The sequence below is a fragment of the Caretta caretta genome, chromosome 2, assembly GCF_965140235.1.
Source record: "Caretta caretta isolate rCarCar2 chromosome 2, rCarCar1.hap1, whole genome shotgun sequence".
NCBI lineage: Eukaryota > Metazoa > Chordata > Testudines > Cheloniidae > Caretta > Caretta caretta.
The window spans coordinates 202,189,070-202,204,264 of NC_134207.1; the positions used below are offsets into that span (position 1 = coordinate 202,189,070).

The 15,195-nt window shown below is 40.8% G+C and overlaps 1 protein-coding gene across 6 annotated transcripts in view; it reads right to left on the bottom strand.

The window, feature by feature from the left end:
* Nucleotides 1-8,024: 8,024 nt before the first annotated feature.
* KAT2B (lysine acetyltransferase 2B) overlaps nucleotides 8,025-15,195 on the bottom strand; it is a 69,413-nt gene continuing 62,242 nt past the window's right edge. For 4 of the 6 annotated variants that reach the window (XM_075125756.1, XM_075125753.1, XM_075125752.1 and 1 more), the window contains one exon: nucleotides 8,025-10,403. In XM_075125756.1, the coding sequence (XP_074981857.1) occupies nucleotides 10,210-10,403 (194 nt within the window). In that variant the 3' untranslated portion in view covers nucleotides 8,025-10,209. The remainder of the gene's footprint in view (nucleotides 10,404-15,195) is intronic. The other 2 variants (XM_075125754.1, XM_075125755.1) reach the window with 1 other exon arrangement.

Consider the following 15,195-nt stretch of genomic DNA (forward strand, 5'->3'; position numbering starts at 1 on the left):
AATCCATCAAGGATGGGGCTAGCAGAACTTGAGGAGTGTCACATTAAGTGGTCAAAGTTGAGCATGTAATAAAAAAAATTACACCAAGTATTAATTTTTTAATGCAGAACTATGTGAAAGCAATAGCTACTGAATTAAAACATCTATCCTAAGGTATCTTTTTTGATATAGGACCAGCTCTTGTAAATTTCCATTACTGGAGTAAGAAGCCCACTTCTGCCCACACCTAGGATTGCCACTGTTTCTCTGTAGGATTGTAGGGAATTAAACAGAATATGCTCTTAGCCCCTACAGACGGATTTTTTATTTGTAAAAGGGATACCTTTACTTGGAGAAGATACAGTAAATGTAGACTTAGTAACTAAACAGCCAGCTTTTGGAGAGGATTCTGGGTTCAATGGACGTTACAATTTATAATCTAGCATCTTAGTGAGAAGTTGCCCAAATAATGAAGAACTGTCACCCAGCATCTCTCACAATTCCTGACATAGCCATAAGATTTCCCATTTCTTAGAGGAATAGTTCTCATTGTCCACAGACAAGTCAGTCAAGGAAATAGTGAGCCAGGGATACTCCCTCAATCTGCCATCTCCACCCCATCTTTTTCATCAAGTCATCCAGTTCCAATAACACCATAAAACAATTTGATACAAACAGATCTCTCATCTTTTGGATAGGAGAGTGATAGCACTATCAGAAGAAAGAAAAGGAGTACTTGTGGCACCTTAGAGACTAACCAATTTATTTGAGCATGAGCTTTCGTGAGCTACAGCTCACTTCATCAGATGCATACCATGGAAACTGCAGCAGACTTTATATATACACAGAGAATATGAAACAATACCTCCTCCCACCCCACTGTCCTGCTGGTAATAGCTTATCTAAAGTGATCAACAGGTGGGCCATTTCCAGCACAAATCCAGGTTTTCTCACCCTCCACCCCCCCACACACAAATTCACTCTCCTGCTGGTGCTAGCCCATCCAAAGTGACAACTCTTTACATAATCAAGTCGGGCTATTTCCTGCATAAATCCAGGTTTTCTCACATCCCCCCCACCCCCATACACACACAAACTCACTCTCCTGCTGGTAATAGCTCATCTAAACTGACCACTCTCCAAGTTTAAATCCAAGTTAAACCAGAACATCTGGGGGGGGGGGGGTAAGAAAAAACAAGAGGAAACAGGCTACCTTGCATAATGACTTAGCCACTCCCAGTCTCTATTTAAGCCTAAATTAATAGTATCCAATTTGCAAATGAATTCCAATTCAGCAGTTTCTCGCTGGAGTCTGGATTTGAAGTTTTTTTGTTTTAAGATAGCGACCTTCATGTCTGTGATTGCGTGACCAGAGAGATTGAAGTGTTCTCCGACTGGTTTATGAATGTTATAATTCTTGACATCTGATTTGTGTCCATTTATTCTTTTACGTAGAGACTGTCCAGTTTGACCAATGTACATGGCAGAGGGGCATTGCTGGCACATGATGGCATATATCACATTGGTGGATGTGCAGGTGAACGAGCCTCTGATAGTGTGGCTGATGTTATTAGGCCCTGTGATGGTGACCTAGCAATATTGTTAACCTATCCAACTATACTCTCAGCCCAGCAGAAGCAGCTGTTCTATCTCGGGGCCTCTCCTTCTGCCCCTCCACCCCCACGAACATGATACAGTTCTGTGGTGACCTAGAATCCTATTTTCGACGTCTCCGACTCAAGGAATATTTCCAAAATACCTCTGAACAACATATTAATCCACAGAGGTCTCCCTACCAACACTACAGAAAGAGGGATTCTAGATGGACTCCTCCTGAAGGTCGAAACAGCAGACTGGACTTCTACATAGAGTGCTTCCGCCGACGTGCACGGGCTGAAATTGTGGAAAAGCAGCATCACTTGCCCCATAACCTCAGCCATGCGGAACGCAATGCCATCCACAGCCTCAGAAACAACTCTGACATCATAATCAAAAAGGCTGACAAAGGAGGTGCTGTTGTCATCATGAATAGGTCGGAATATGAACAAGAGGCTGCTCAGCAGCTCTCCAACACGAGTTTCTACAAGCCATTACCCTATGATCCCACTGAGAGTTACCAAAAGCAACTACAGCATTTGCTCAAGAAACTTCCTGAAAAAGCACAAGATCAAATCCGCACAGACACACCCCTGGAACCCCGACCTGGGATATTCTATCTACTACCCAAGATCCATAAACCTGGAAATCCTGGGCGCCCCATCATCTCAGGCATTGGCACCCTGACAGCAGGATTGTCTGGCTATGTAGACTCCCTCCTCAGGCCCTACGCTACCAGCACTCCCAGCTACCTTCGAGACACCACTGACTTCCTGAGGAAACTTCAATCCATCGGTGATCTTCCTGATAACACCATCCTGGCTACTATGGATGTAGAAGCCCTCTACACCAACATTCCACACAAAGATGGACTACAAGCCGTCAAGAACACTATCCCCGATAATGTCACGGCTAACCTGGTGGCTGAACTTTGTGACTTTGTCCTTACCCATAACTATTTCACATTTGGGGACAATTTATACCTTCAGATCAGCGGCACTGCTATGGGTACCCGCATGGCCCCACAGTATGCCAACATTTTTATGGCTGATTTAGAACAACGCTTCCTCAGCTCTCGTCCCCTAAAGCCCCTACTCTACTTGCGCTATATTGATGACATCTTCATCATCTGGACCCATGGAAAAGAAGCCCTTGAGGAATTCCACCATGATTTCAACAATTTCCATCCCACCACCAACCTCAGCCTGGTCCAGTCCACACAAGAGATCCACTTCCTGGACACTACAGTGCTAATAAACAATGGCCACATAAACACCACCCTATACCGGAAACCTACTGACCGCTATTCCTACCTGCATGCCTCCAGCTTTCACCCTGACCACACCACACGATCCATCGTCTACAGCCAAGCTCTGCGATACAACCGCATTTGCTCCAACCCCTCAGACAGAGACAAACACCTACAAGATCTCTGTCAAGCTTTCTTACAACTACAATACCCACCTGCAGAAGTAAAGAAACAGATTGATAGAGCCAGAAGAGTTCCCAGAAGTTACCTACTACAGGACAGGCCTAACAAAGAAAATAACAGAACGCCACTAGCGGTCACCTTCAGCCCCCAACTAAAACCCCTCCAACGCATTATTAAGGATCTACAACCTATCCTAAAGGATGACCCAACACTCTCACAAGTCTTGGGAGACAGGCCAGTCCTTGCCTACAGACAGCCCCGCAACCTGAAGCAAATACTCACCAACAACCACATACCACACAACAGAACCACTAACCCAGGAACTTATCCTTGCAACAAAGCCCGTTGCCAATTGTGCCCACATATCTATTCAGGGGACACCATCACAGGGCCTAATAACATCAGCCACACTATCAGAGGCTCGTTCACCTGCACATCCACCAATGTGATATATGCCATCATGTGCCAGCAATGCCCCTCTGCCATGTACATTGGTCAAACTGGACAGTCTCTACGTAAAAGAATAAATGGACACAAATCAGATGTCAAGAATTATAACATTCATAAACCAGTCGGAGAACACTTCAATCTCTCTGGTCACGCAATCACAGACATGAAGGTCGCTATCTTAAAACAAAAAAACTTCAAATCCAGACTCCAGCGAGAAACTGCTGAATTGGAATTCATTTGCAAATTGGATACTATTAATTTAGGCTTAAATAGAGACTGGGAGTGGCTAAGTCATTATGCAAGGTAGCCTGTTTCCTCTTGTTTTTTCCTACCCCCCCCCCCCCAGATGTTCTGGTTTAACTTGGATTTAAACTTGGAGAGTGGTCAGTTTAGATGAGCTATTACCAGCAGGAGAGTGAGTTTGTGTGTGTATGGGGGTGAGGGGGATGTGAGAAAACCTGGATTTATGCAGGAAATAGCCCGACTTGATTATGTAAAGAGTTGTCACTTTGGATGGGCTAGCACCAGCAGGAGAGTGAATTTGTGTGTGGGGGGGTGGAGGGTGAGAAAACCTGGATTTGTGCTGGAAATGGCCCACCTGTTGATCACTTTAGATAAGCTATTACCAGCAGGACAGTGGGGTGGGAGGAGGTATTGTTTCATATTCTCTGTGTATATATAAAGTCTGCTGCAGTTTCCACGGTATGCATCTGATGAAGTGAGCTGTAGCTCACGAAAGCTCATGCTCAAATAAATTGGTTAGTCTCTAAGGTGCCACAAGTACTCCTTTTCTTTTTGCGAATACAGACTAACACGGCTGTTCCTCTGAAACCTATCAGAAGAAAGGTTTTCAGGGCTCTCCTCCACCACCTTTGTACAGAAGTGCATGGGGGTTGGGGGTATCAGAGCCCTTTTCAACCCCAAAAGTCTCAATAAGTGGATGAAGAATATGAAGCATAGCTGGAGCCCCAACCTCTACCATGCGATCCCCTGCACTAGGACTTTGACTTCAGCGGATGCATATCCTCAGCCGACCGTACCACCTTAGACTTATGAGAATCACCTTCAGCAGAAAACTTTATCACTTCTGAACGCTCCCATTTAGCCTGTCCTTGGCCCCCAGGATTTTTACAGAGATGATGGTGGTGGTGGTAATAGCAAGACTTAGGTTGCAGGGAACTAACTTGAACCCCTTCCTGGATGACATCCTAATCAGAACTCAATCACAGTTAACGGCGCACAGGGCCACATATCAGATGTTGAATCTCCTCCAGGCTCAGCTTCATCATGAGTACCAAAAAAGTTCTCTGGTTCCATCCGGTAATGTATTTTCTTGCTCCAGAACTGTAGGAACCATACCATAGTCCTATGTCTACAACTGCTAGGACTCCTGGTGTCATGCACTGGGAACATTCATGAGAATAATCACACATCAGAAGTCTTCAAGGCTTCATACCAAAGGTGTGGGACCACTCTCTAGAACACATGAAAGATCAAGTACAAGTTCCAACACAGATGTTCAACTCCTTACAATGGCTGTAAGCCTATGACAACGTCACAAAGACATGTCCATCTGCCGTCAAGATTCTATAGTCCAATTCCTCGCAACAAACATCAGCCTGGAGGGAAGCAGAGACCCAAACAGCCCAGGGCTCAGGAACAAGGAAGAAAGGGTTCACAGCATAAACCTCCCAGAGCTCAGAGAGTTCAAACTAAGCATGCAAAGATTCCAGCCCACCTTAAGGGGAAAACCACATGCTGGTTCAAGCAAACAAGATAACTGCAGTCACATTTACACAGCCAAAGGGAACAAGAAGTCCAACATCACACGCAGAAGCAACGGCGATAATGAGGTGGGCAGAACAGTTCCACCTTTCCCCCTGCGCAATCCATATTATAGCAGAACTGAACCAAAAGCAGACTGGCTTAGCAGACACAGGGTCAACAACTCAGAGTGGTGCCTGAAGGAGGAGGTTTTCAATCTCATTGTTCAGACATTCGGTCTCCCTTCAACCGACCTATTTGCGAATCGTATGAACACTAAGAGGCCAAAATACTTCACAAGGGCAGCGGACTCCAGCTGCATGGAGACAGATGCTGTATTGCACAGTTGGCTGCAGAGCCTCCTTTACAAGTTTCCACCCTTTCCCGTACTGGCGAAGTCGGTTCAGAAAACAAAATGAGGATGGGCGACAGTGATACTGATAGCTCTCCATTGGTCGAGGAGACTGGCTCACAGAACAGATAGGGCTGATATTGGAGCCCCACTGGAAACAGGACATCCTCTTTGAAGGTCCTTTTCATCTGGACACAAAGCAGCTTCAGCTAAGCCTGAATACTGAGAGGGAACCACTAGTGACTAGAAGGTCTTAGTCTGTCCTTCATAGTCATTAAGACATTGCTTTCATCTAGGAGAATATATATACTAAAAGTGTATTCTTCTATCTGGTCCAGATTCAACAACTGGTGCCAGGAGCACGGTGCAAACCCCAAAAATCTGTAATTCCAAACATTCTGGACTTTCTCCAAGAAGGCATAGACAAATGCCTTCAGCCCAGTTATTTGTCAGGTGTCTGTTAGTAGCATGCAATTGCAGGATCCTCTGGCTCCCTGGCAAACAATCCAGATCTAGCCAGATTCCTTCAAGCAGTCCAAAGCTAGATCATCAAATCAAACCACTCTTCCCAAAATGGGACCCTCCGCTAGTTTTGAAGGTTCTGACAAGTCATCTCTTTGAGCCTCTGACTTCAGTGTTGGCCTATTTATCCATTAAGATTTGTTTCTTAGTAGCTGTCATGTCCACCAAGCAGGTGTCTGAGCTGGCAGCCTTATCTAGGAAGGAGCCTTACTGCAAGATCCATGAGGACAAGGTGGTGCTCAGGACACCAGAATCCTTTCTTCCCAAGGTAAATTCCTCCCTCCACACTTCTGAAGAGGATATATTTCCTTCGTCTGTCCAAAACCATAACATCCAACTGAAAAGGAGTGGCACACCTTAGAAGTCAGAAGTGTGTTGAAACTCTCTCTAAGGTGTACAGAATCCAGAAGATCAGGCTCCCTGGTCATATCCTTTTGCCTGAAATGCCAGGGAATCAGAACTTCCAAGTTCTCTGTTGCTAGGTGGACTATATATTGTGGAAGCTTACAGATCATTAGAGGCTCCTGTCCCAGAAGGGTCAAGGCATGCTCCAGGAGATCCTGAGCAACCTCATAAATGGAACAAGCAAGTGTGTCGCCATTGGAAATTTGCAAAGTGGCCACTTGGTCTACAGGTAACACTTTCTTTAAGCACAAGATTGATCTTCTGCAGAGGACCTGCAGGAAGGTGCTACAGTTGCTGGCCCAGAGATAAGCGAGCTCACAGAAAAAGGGGAGTGTTTCTTTTCTGACAAACTTTTCCTTCGTAACCTTCCCTATATCTGTTCGCTCACTTGTACTAGATACCCAGAATTGGGGGAGATGCTGGGCTGCAGAATAGGAAATTTCCTTTTTTATTTTTTTCCTGCTAGCAGTCTCTCCAACAATTCTATCCTCCCTGGATGGCTCATGAGTCAGGCGTCAGGTATTAAGTGGAATCATTATCATGTGACTGTCTTCCTTGGTCTAATGTGTATAGTCATCTTATCTCTGGAATATTTGTTCACGATGTTATGCAAATTTTACAGCTTGGTAACAACTGATCTGGCTAAAAGCAGGAGTGGGGGTGTGACTAGACCATGTCATGCCAAAACACTGCAGAGCTGCAGAGAGGGGAAAGCAACCCAGATGTCCAGAATTGAGGGCTATGCTGCTAGCAGAAAGGAAATTATGTATACGTTTTCCATTCCTATGCATGAAGCAGGTAGGACTCACCGCAGGCAAGAGTCTGAACCTGGCCCTACCCTCTGCTCTGTTGCATCATTTCCAAAATTACCCAGACGATTCGCTAGGCTGGTCCTGAAAGGCACCTGCTTGCTCACTGGCTTATCTACTAAGTTAAGTGCAGTGTAGATGTTTGGGTTTGGGCTGGAGCCTACACCACCACTAAACAGTCCCTTAACCCGAGCTCCCTGAGCCTGAGTCACCTGGCATGGGCCAACTGTGGGTTTTTAATAGCAGTATAGACATAACCCAAAGTGCTGACAGAGCTACAACTTACACACAGTGGCAGACCACGTGTCACATAGGGACAAGTCTAATTAGTTCCAACTCCCAACAGTGTGATGGTTTCGCTTTTACACTCTTTTGGAAGTTACGCCTGTGTTTGAGCTTGGACTAGTGCAGTGCTGCACTTTATCTAGGACTGCCTAAGAAAGTCAGCCATAATCTGCAGCTTGCACAGAGCCCAGCAGAAGGATTGTACCTACCACCATCTGCTTCTTCACAGGTGGTGTCCAAGTGGAAGAGAATTAAAATCCAAAAATTAGGTACTCTAGTATCTAGACAAGGGAATTCATGGCACACACATCAAAAGCCAGGAGCTAATGAAGATAGCAAATGGCTCTTTTGAGGGCAAAAACTATCATGAACCACACAAGAGCAGATACCCAAATAAAAATAATAAAGACTGTCAACTTTACTAAACAGCTAAAGCCAATAAAGATTTATTCAAACCATTACAGGCACTTGTAACATGAATGTTTCAGCTCGAATAGTGCATATACTGTATTTGCAGACTTATTTGGAATTTTCATTGCTCTTCGTGAAGAAGGGCCCAATTCTGCAGACTTTACACTTCAAATGAATTCATTGGCCTGCAGTGTTAACTTTAGAGCAGCTACCCACAGTGCAACTGGCAGATAAATGAATTGCATAGCTGGGCCTTGCAAATCTCTGTTCAATACAAGAAAATATAAATTGCTTCAGTGTGTTTTTTTAAATGTGAGAACTAATAAAATGTCTTCAGAGCAGTCATCTATTGAAATAAGAGACCAAAATAATTAGATTTTTATATATATATGTATATATATATATATAATTTAAAACTATTCTGTACCAGTACAATATATTAATTTTACAAATGTAAAATTTATCAACTGTTAAAGCATTTGCAAAACCACACATCCTACTGTAGCTTTATTGCACAATATCTATGAAAATATTAATTTTTAAATTAGAAAACAAACGCTTTCAATATAGAAGAGACAATCTGATTTAAAGACAGTAAGAAAATCTACTAAGAAAATAACAAACTTTCACAGGATACCAAGCTCAACAGGTGCATCTGTAGGCCCAGTTTACAATACAGTTTATAGTCAGTACTGGATGCTTTAATACAATTCTTGTATTGTACCTTTATAGTTATAAATCTAAATGTAATTCAGACTGGTTTCAGATATTAAGCATTGAGGCAATTCTAATGTTAACATTTTGAATACCTTTAGTACCACAATAACTACTTCCAACTAATTTCTGGCATCTACTTGTTGAATAGAATTGTGATTTAACACTGCACAGGTATTTTGCAAGAATATGTTTGTCACAACTCAGTTATTTTCAACTTGATAACTACTGCACTTTGCCATGTAACATCTGTACATATAAAAACACCAAGTTAAAGTTGAGCCTTCATAAAACCAGTTTATAAATTTCAATTATAAAATTAATGTCAAGTGACAATTTCTTTTTTGGACTGTATTAATTTCTCTCTCTATTAGAAAGGTAAGAGTACCTCCTATATGTAGTGTAAGCAGTAGTACACAGAAGTGCTTGATTTGATACTTATGATGTATTAACATGATCTGTGTAACTTTTTAAATATACTCCTGGGTCTAAATATTCTAAATATCATTTTAATTAATAAAATGTTTACAGCAGAACTTAGTAGAAAATCCAGTTTAGGCAAATACATAAACTAGAGGCTGTGATATGGTAACATTTTGGTATGTACTTAAGCAACAGTCTTCATGATCTGTGTTGGGAACTCTAAAGAATGTATCAATTAAAAGACCAGGAAATGGGATAGTTCACTGAAGTACATCCAAAACATATCCCTACTAAAGTAAAGTATGTGACTATAGTATATGCCTACCACAGTTTTTGAGTTATTTGGGGAACTTATGTCCTGCATAAGCAAAGTCAATATGATTTTTTTGTTTAAATAGTGGTTATGAAATCACAAGTTATTTGCAGGTAGATATTTATCAAAAACAAAATCCATAGAAAAGTTTGCATCTATATAGGATTTTTTCCTAAAGATTCAAAGCAATTCCTTTCCAGAATAAGTTGCTTTTCTCTCTCATGGTGTCTCAACTAGCTGACTGCTTCTTTTAAAAAATAATATAAAGGACTCTACAATGAAACGTAGAGACAAAACATATTTCAGTGCCTCTTAAATTGTAATTTTCCCTTAATGTTTTGTTTTTACTGGAAAAAAATAAAACTTCTTCAAATATATACTGCATTAGATAAGCTAAAACATTCATTGCATGGGAATTTCTGATTCCAAATCCCCAAACATGTGCAAATTCCCATATGAAAGTTTTGGGGATATCCAATAAAAAGCCTATTCTTGATCATACTGCAAATATGTATGCAAAAGAAATTTTAAAGTAATGTTAAATACATTATAAAGCTTCATTTTAATAAAATAAACATTTTCTGTAACTTCAGTATAATACATGTTTGCAAAACTAAAAGGGCTTTTAAAAGTGCTAGTTAAAATACACAGAGGTTTTTTGAACATACATGTGTTAAGTCCCAAATCTACATGAAGGTGAATAGCATACTGTGCCTATAAGTTAGGCACACTGATTGGTTGAAAGAAACAACTGTCACTTGTCAATTAATCCAGCTTCTTTAATTTTCGTGTAGAAGAATTTCTCCAATATATTGGCACATTTGTAGTATTCACTCTCAGGGGGGTTGTACTCTCTGCAATTTGTAAAGACCCGTTGCAAGTCTGCCATGAATAATTTCTTAGACACGTAGTACCTATTCTTGAGTCGTTCACTCATGGTTTTCAGATCTGTACAGGAAAAAAAACATTAGCAATCTGATTCCTATAATACTAAAGACACATACAGTGCTTGGGATACGCAATCTTTACCATCAGCTCATTTCTTCAATGGAAAATTACTAATTCTTAATTACTTTTATTCCCTTAGAGCCTGATCCTGCTCTCATTGAAGTCAATAGCAAAACTGAACAGGAGTGCAGGATCAAGCCCTGCGTCACATAAGCATCTTTTCCACTAACAATGAATGCAATTCTGCAGTGCCTAAAATGTCTCAATGTATAGGTTAAGGCATACTTGCTGTTCTCCTGATACTCTTCTTTGTCTCTGTAAGGCCCTGATCCTATAAGGCGTTGAGTCTCCTCAACCTCAGAAGTTGAGCTCACCACCTTGAAGGATGAGGCCCTACAGTATGTGAATAAAAAGTTCAAACTGTCATGTAATTTCTAGGTATCTGCATTAACAAAACCAGCATCAGGTTAATCAACATAAGCCATTCAGTTTGAATACAGCAAAGAATGCACCTCTCTCTATTACATATGGTAAGTAAAAGTGCATAGAAGTAATATACTGTGCCCAGAGCTAATCACTAATGCTATTTTATATTTTAGTGAAGAGGAAAATCAAGTAAAATATACAGTGTTTTTATGAAACAAGATTTCTGTTTTTCAGCAATCTAAGCAAGTGCATTTTACTGTCTACTGTTCAGCAGCTTTGAAACAAAGTGACGAAAGTCCTCCACTATTTTTGCTCACAAAACGTCAATCAACTCAACACACATCTAGACCTTACAATCCACAGTTCAACACTAAGGTCTTGTTAAAACCTCGTTTCTATTTTGGAGGTGCTAGTACTGGATATAAAAATTCGGAGGTAGTGACGTGCTTGCTGTGTGCATTGGTCTAACCATATAGCCAGAATGCTTTTCCAGTTCACAGCTATATCATAGCAGTGCTGGAGTGCAGGCTCTAGAAACATGAAAGAAAAAAAATTAATATTTTAATAAAATATCTAATCAGTGCACCAGAAAAATCTTACTTATTGCCAAGGACCATGCATAATCCACTGCTCGCAGTGGAGATGCTGGCACATTCCCTGTAAAGCCATGTGATCCCTAAAGAAGAATGCACAGCCTCAAAAATGGCATTCATGTCTCAGTTACAGTGGAGTGATAGTATCAGACCCTGCAGAAATAAAGATACTACGAGCTTTTTTCACCGGTCCTTCTGCCTTTGATCTGCAAAAAAGAGGACACTCCAGTCAAGAGACACGCCCTACGTGAATTATGACTAATGTGAAATTCTTTCAGAAAAGAAGAATGGGTATGCTGAGTACCCACAAATAGCCTGGAAATCTTAGCTGCATAATTCTGCCATTTGCTAGTCTTGTTGCACAGCATTCTACAAAAGCAACAGCTAACAGACACTCATGCTTCCACCTATGAATAGCAATGAAGCAAAAAAACCTCAGTAACAACTACTATAAAGGCAAAGGCTTATCCACTTCCTGTCATTTTGTACCTCCAACAACCTGGAACACTGCATTTATCTAACATCTAACAACTGTGAGCTTTCTGTCCTATTTACACCTGTGCTCTTTTTTGGGGCCAGGGCTTGAGATCCTGACAAAGTTTTCACAAAGGCAAGCTCCTACTGTCTTTAGCAGAATGTAACTCAACCATACATATAAGTAAACTATTTTATTGTCTCTCTGACAGTAATCCAGCGACACTTTAGTCTCCATTTTTACCAGTTTTTTTTCATTAAATGAGTAAATGTGATAAAAAATTATTAATTAATGGACATCTTCCATATATTAAAAATGGGTAAAGTCATTACAACACTGGTTCTTTATCTGAGTATACAGTCAACATTTTCATCCCATTCCTCAGAGGTTTTTTTCCTCCCAATTAGATATAACAATATTTGTACAGTCTGCATATAACACACACAAAGCAACCACTGAGCTATGACTTCATGTCTCTCTTTCTGGAGCAATCCACAAATAACTAAAGCACACATCAGTTTAGGGAGACATTTCAAATGTTGCTAAACTTGATTTGTAAACTCCTTGATTTGTATGTTTTATTTAGTTGAACATAATGAAATATCCACCCAAATAAAACATACAAATCAATGAGAGAGAGAGAGAGAGAGAGGAATAAAAATTGCTGACACAGACTGCCTGGCTGTGAAAGAATCTCCGCTGAATCTCTGTTTTAATTTTTATGAAACGCATTATTAAATCAATGGCATAAACGTCTTTAGATTGTAGAAAAAAATTAATGCAGACATATGTGAACAATACACACACACCTACACAAATTAGGTGTATCTTTCAGATTTCGGTCAAATTGCTATTTGGGCCACAGTTCTACCTATGTCAAAACAGAGCTGCATAGCATTTTTAAGTGCCAGCTAGATCCCCAAAGGCCCTTAAATCTAGTTTGTGAAGGAAGACTATGAATGTTATTGGCAGTGGGGAAAATTCCAGTAGGATGATGTCAGACCTCAGCTTTCTGCTACTGGAATCACTTTCTTAGTGGCAAATGTAGTGTAGGGAAAAAGAGAAAAACAGCCACTAGAATGTGTAAGTCACTGATTCTACAAGCCAAAGCCACTGCCAAAAGTAATAAAACATTTTATGTAAATCAATTCTACCAGTGACCCCAAATTTACAAGCAGATACAGCGCACAATAAGTAGGAATATGCAAAAATGTAACACGAAAGTATGCCAATATGTTCGTTACACCAAATTGAGGACATTTCAGCATGTAAACGGGTAAGTGACGGTGGGAAGAGAACTGAAGCGTGAAGGCAATGTGTTACCACTACAAGGGTTTGGAGCAGTGTTAGGGCTCCTTTCTGGGCCTTGAATGAGGTACACATCTTTGGAGAAATGAAGGGAACACCATGTTTCTTATATGGAATATTGGCAGCACTGAACCTTGAGTTCACAAAAACTAGGAATTGTGTAGTATATGCCAGCTGTATACAAGTCAAGCCCTTCCCACCCTGGACACTCAGACCTTGTCAGACAAAAGTTGAACAGATTTTTCAGTAAATGTGTTTAGAAACAGATTTAGTCAGATTAGTGCAATCCACCTTCTGAGGGCATTCTTAAATCAGATTAAGAGTACCTTGTATCGATTTAGCTAAAGTTGATTGCTTGCTGACATTAGCTTAGGTTATGTCTACGTTTAAACCATTACAGCAACACCTGCAGCACTGCTGTGTAGCCACTCACTACAGCAAACGGTGGGGTTCTCCTATCACTCTTGTTAATCCACTTCCCCAAGAGGCGGCAGCTGGGTGAAGGAAAGAATTCTTCGGTTGACCTAGCGCTGTCTATATTGGGAGTTAGGTAGGCTTAACTACATTGCTCAGGGGTGTGGGTTTTTCACACCTGAGTGAAGTAGTTGGGTCGACTTAACTTTTTAGTGTGGACCTGGCCTAAGACAACATCTAACCCATTTAAGCCAATTTAAGAGGGTCTAACACACGGCCTGCACTGATGTAGCTAAATCTGCTTAAACTTATTTCGTTAAATCAGCACAACTTGTGTGTGCAGGCCTGGCCACAGCACTGTGAAACATAGTCCTAAAGCTAATATCATGTTCAGCTCATGTGGGGATGATTGGTACCTTTAGGATTCAGACTGATTTGGGGAAAAACATAAATGGTATTAATTCTACAAAGGATGCACATAGAAAAAGATTAACAGGTTGTACTAGTTTAACCAGAACACTCTTTTGTCATGAAATCAAACAGTATAATCTAGCTCCAACAGTGGTGTAGAGTCTTCCCATTCATCTGACAGGGACGTTATCATCAAACTTAGCTATGACCAGCAAAACTAGAAGTGTCTTCCATTTAGTCATGCACCCTGAACTACCACAGGTGAACAGGAAAAATCACATGAAATAAGGCAGCACCATTTAGAAATGATGAAGTTTAGAAAAATAAGTATCTGCAAAAGCACTCGGAATAACAGTGGAAACCAGATAAACCCAGGCTAGTTATCTATCTTTGGGACTACGTTCAGAGAAAGATCTGCCTTTGGACGTAGTCAGAAAACCTACGTCCAAACCAGAAAACCAACCCATAGAATGTGTTGCAATTTAGCCGTCACAGGAACTTTTAAAAAAGAGAACATTATTGTGAGTGTTTTACGTTTGATAACGCAAGGATGTAGAAATCTGGCAAAACACATTCATCCCACACAAGAAAAACACAAAGCTGAGGGCTGTTTATCTTTTATCATTGTTGATATGTTCAATCACATGATGATTTTTTTAAAGTGTCAGTATATTGGCAGTCAGAAGGAGGACAGTACAATGTGCAGGCTCACAAATCAAAAACTCTGAGCTTTCAGTTGTTTGGTGTTGGGAAGCTAAACTTATCTTCGCCTTAAAATGAAGGCTGACAGAGTTTGTTTATTTTATCCACAGCATGGGACATTTTAAAAAATGAAGGCTAATATTTAGATTTTGGGCTTGCCAATCCAGGCAGTAAGTGTGCTTTACCATCATAAAACTGTTCCGAGTAAATGGTGGCCTAAACTCTGTGCACAAAGCAGGTTCATAATATTTAGCAATATGGCATTCATTTTCGTCACTGGTAGAGAAGAGAAAATGAAATACCTTTGCTTTAAGAGGATACTGGAAGGTGATTATTATTTTATACAAACACATATATTTCCTATATGGAAAGGATTAGTTCAGTACAATAATCATTAAGCCAGATTGGTGGGTATGTTCCTAGTAACTAATCGAGGACACCACAGAAAAGCTAGGTATTGCCA